Here is a 4,143-nt window from a genome sequence, read left to right on the forward strand (position 1 = left end):
GAAATTTACTAGCCGATCCATCTGGCGGCGAATCCTCCCATCCAGGCGGCGGCGGCGCCACACTGGAGTCACAACACCATGGTATTCCCCCCTCTTTTCCAGATGGGATTATTCAGATCTATTCCCTGCATTTTGCTAGATTTCACATTCAAGTGGATCTAATCGCTGCCCCGCGCCCTGTCGTCCGCAGGACGAACACAGCTCTGAGTCCGGCAGCTGCGGAGCAGACGCGGATGGATCTGGCGGTGGGCAACCGGATGCAGCTCATCCGGTGCCCGCGCAAGGCCCATATGGCTCCTCATCTAGCGCCGGGGAGAGAGAGCCACCTCCGCCAACTTCACGCATATCGGTCAAGCACGCGGTGAGCGTAATCAAGACTTTTGATGAATACAAGAGATGGCTAGTAGAGCAAACTGGGTTTGGAGGGATGCTGAAGCTGCCGGACATCCAGAAACTAAATCTGAAGTGCGGCGCGTGGATAATGAGCAGAGTCAGCGTCAGTCGCAGGGAGATTAAGCTTAGGGATAATAAGGTTATCAAGTTCTACGCCGAGGATCTTTACAAGGTGTTTGGGATCCCATGTGGCCATCGTAATGTGAAAGGCAGAGATGCGAACATCAACCCTGAGGCAGTTCATTTCATAAAGACAACTTTGCAGATGAACAAAACAGGCGTCCACAGCTTGCGGGCAGCCGAAGATTTTCTTCTACGGGACATCAATGAGAATTCAAGCAAGCTAGAGAAAGATTGTTTCCAGATTGCCTTCGTCATTTTTGTCATGGGACATGTGCTAGTGCCTACAACCAAGCATAACTACGCTACTATCGATTTCTGGGGGGCAATAGCAAACACCGAGTCGATAGATCAATTCAATTGGTGTGAGTATGTTCTCCAGCATCTGCTAGCTGCAGTGAAGAAGGTCAAGAGAGATATGATGGCCAATAGTTTGTCCACTGATCTAACCGGTTGCCATTTGTTCTTCCAGGCAAGTTAACTTTTTGATCACAGCTGTCAGTATTGTTTGCAAGACCACATTACCTTTTCCATTCAGCAAGAATGACATGCATTCTCGTATTATTGCAGATTTTTTGCTGGACAATCTTGATCTGGGCATCTTTAACAAGGCACACAACATGCTCCCCAGGATAAGCGACTTCGACCCTGAATCGTTTAGCCGAATGCTGACCATGGCTCTCGATCCTGTCAAAGGATCTAAGTCCTACTCGCATGCTAATGTAGCACACCCCCCTTTTTACTATTTGTGACCTTTATCTGTATTTTTTCTTGTTGCATCATGTGAATTTTCCTGTGTCTGCCAATGCAATACAGTTTAATGCTCGTACTCATGCTGGGTCTCCCCCTTACGTTTTCATTCTTTGTGCTAGATAACAGATGCTTCGACCGTTTGCTACACACGGCAGAAGTACCAGTCTCAGGCCCCGACGTCATTGATACTCAAGAGGCAGCCTAGGCTCTCCGGCACGCCACCGGCTGCTCAGCAGCGGAACAACACTCCCCCAACAGCCATTGGTGCAGTTCCTGGTCCACTAGAATTTGCTAAATACCTCCGGGAGAAGTACCCACACCTTGTATGTGTGATGTTCATGTTTCAGTAAGATTGTCTCCCACAGCACTCTTTTTTCTGCTATTCTTACCTAAATTTACCCACCCACCCGCGCCGCTTGCCCCATGCAGGTAACTGATGAGATCACCATGGTATTAAAACAGCACAACTCTAGGGCCATTATGCACTTGACGAAAGCTAGCAACTCCATCCAGCAGGCTCTGTTAGAAGCGAAAAATGGGTTGCAGATGGATATGTACAAGTTATCAGATAAAGTAATCAATTCACCCGCCACATGATGTGTGTGTTGTCGCGCGAGGGGTTTTAATGATTGTCCTGCAGCAGGTAAGCCATTAGCGCAGTTTTTTCAAACATATGTGAGGCATCTTTTTTGCCTGTGTAGTCACCAAATTAATGAGCTAGGTACATATCCCCTTTTACAGCACCCGCTAATTCCAAGGCAGTACGGTTTAACACGCGGGTGGCACATAGGATACATGGTCAAAGGCTTGAATTGTCTGATAATGAAGGTCTGACTATCTTCACCACCTCATGATCAGTTTCTTGCTTGTTTCCCCCATGCCAAAGGCCAATAGGCATGGTTCAATTTTTTCATCATTTTTTTCTTGTTTTGCAGCTACATCACCTGGTCCCAACCCAAAACGCCCCCACAACACGAGGGGTTTTAATGATTGTCCTGCATCAGGTAAGCCCTTAGTGCAGTATTTTTTCAAACAAAAGTGAGGCATCTTTTTCCCCTCTGTACTCACCAGATTACTGAGCTAGGTAAATATCCCCTTTTGCAGCATCCGCTAATTCCAAGTCAGTACGCTTTAGCACGCCGGTTGCACAAAGGATACATGGGCAAAGGCTTGAATTGTCTGATGACGAAGGTCTGACTATCTTAACCACCTCATGCTCAGTTTCTTGATTTTTTTCCCATGCCTAAGGCCCATAGGCATGGTTCCTGTTTTCATCATTTTTTCGCGTTTTCGCAGCTACGTCACCTGGTCTCAAACGGAAACGCCCCCACAACGTCGACGATTGCACATCTGTCAGCAAGAAGTCCTCATCAGGAGCATCGGGCGGTCTATTCAATTTTTTCAAGACTAACCTAATGGCAATAGCTCAACTCTATGCGGATCTCCCAGCCAACACACCCGCTACTGTATTCGGCCAATGTTGCACCAACTTACAGAAGCGGAAGTATGTATTCCAGCATGGTTTTGCAACTGATCCATGGGGAAAGGGAGTTGTGCAACACCCCCGCATGGTCCAACCACGGACCTCCTTGCTGCCCATTTATCGAAGCTGCCTGAACAAGATCTTCAGAGGTGAACGTCTTGGCGACCCTCGCCGTACATCTCCAACCATTTTTATTAACTGTTTTTTGTGTTGCATGCTGTTACAGTGTTCGCCCCTTTTTTTTCGAGCATAAGCTGATATATCATTGTTTGTTGCCTATCTTGGTAACATCATCAGGAACTACATTATTCACGCCAGCCCTAGGATTATACGCATCTCTGGGTTGGCTATGAGTCAGCAGTTAGTTGGCACGCGGGGTCTCCACCACGAGCTCATGTCTATCATCATGCGAAGGTATACACAGTCAGATCAGGAAGCCAATTCCGAATGCCCATACATGAAATGGAGGCACAACATGGAACCCGACTTCGCGGTAAATCACCCCCCCCCCTTTCGTGTGGTGTCAATTTGTTTAGTTCAGTCATCTCCGTTCCTGATTCCTTTTAACTAGCTATTGACGACTTTTTTTTGCCTTAGCATCCTAATTTCTTCATTTTTTTACTCATTTCGGGCCATGACAGACAATTGTCCTAGCGGACCATGAATATGTGACAAACATATCCATCCAGAACCAGCTCATTGGCAAGGAAATCCCGTACGACATAACTTCCTGCCAGATGGTACAGACCCATGCTCTTATTTTTGCAGATCAGTGTGGCCCGCTGCTCATCTTGTTTTTGCTAGATTTTTTTACTGCATGCGCTCGCCAACAAACGAATGGTATCAGACCTCATATGTGTTTACTTCTTAATTTTGTTTGGCAGTTTTTCTTACCAGTCCCGCTGGAGGATGGCTGGATAGCACTGATGTGGGACATGATGGAGAGGAAGCTCCACATCCTTCACCCACTCATCAGAGGTGATGGTCCTAGCGAACCAACGAAAGACAAGCTCGAGTTGGTTGCCTGGAAACTTCACCATGCGCTGTTCGACTGCCTTAATGAGTATTATGCTGGATGGCCTACGCAAGATGGCCAGTGGGTGACCAAGTACCCAGTCATAGCTGAAGAAAATTTTAGCAGGTACTTTCTCACCCTCTCTAATGGTACCCGCCACAAAAAACTACCTCCACGTTTTTGCATCCCAAAGCTTGCTGACTAAGACTTTCCCGATTTGTTGCATGCAATGTCTGAACACCAAACCAGAGATGAAACTGGCGCGTGTGTGCTCCATATCTGCTGGCACTATGATGGCGTCAAGATGAAGATTCCCCTTACCAAGGTCATTTATCTATCCACGGCCACCTTGTTATTCCTGGTTTTCTTTCAGACACAC

The 4,143-nt window shown here is 47.1% G+C and overlaps 1 protein-coding gene across 1 annotated transcript; it reads left to right on the forward strand.

The window, feature by feature from the left end:
- Nucleotides 1-1,083: 1,083 nt before the first annotated feature.
- Nucleotides 1,084-4,089, forward strand: LOC125531502 (the record flags this gene model as incomplete). The annotated part of the gene is given in 11 exon segments (XM_048695891.1): nt 1,084-1,235; nt 1,386-1,612; nt 1,696-1,909; nt 2,008-2,094; nt 2,202-2,270; nt 2,371-2,457; nt 2,563-2,898; nt 3,047-3,242; nt 3,391-3,489; nt 3,634-3,890; nt 4,014-4,089. Coding segments are annotated over 5 exon segments (723 nt in total), but the record flags the coding sequence as incomplete, so codon positions are not given.
- Nucleotides 4,090-4,143: the final 54 nt, after the last annotated feature.

Source organism: Triticum urartu, unplaced genomic scaffold (genome assembly GCF_003073215.2).
Source record: "Triticum urartu cultivar G1812 unplaced genomic scaffold, Tu2.1 TuUngrouped_contig_7287, whole genome shotgun sequence".
Lineage (NCBI taxonomy): Eukaryota > Viridiplantae > Streptophyta > Magnoliopsida > Poales > Poaceae > Triticum > Triticum urartu.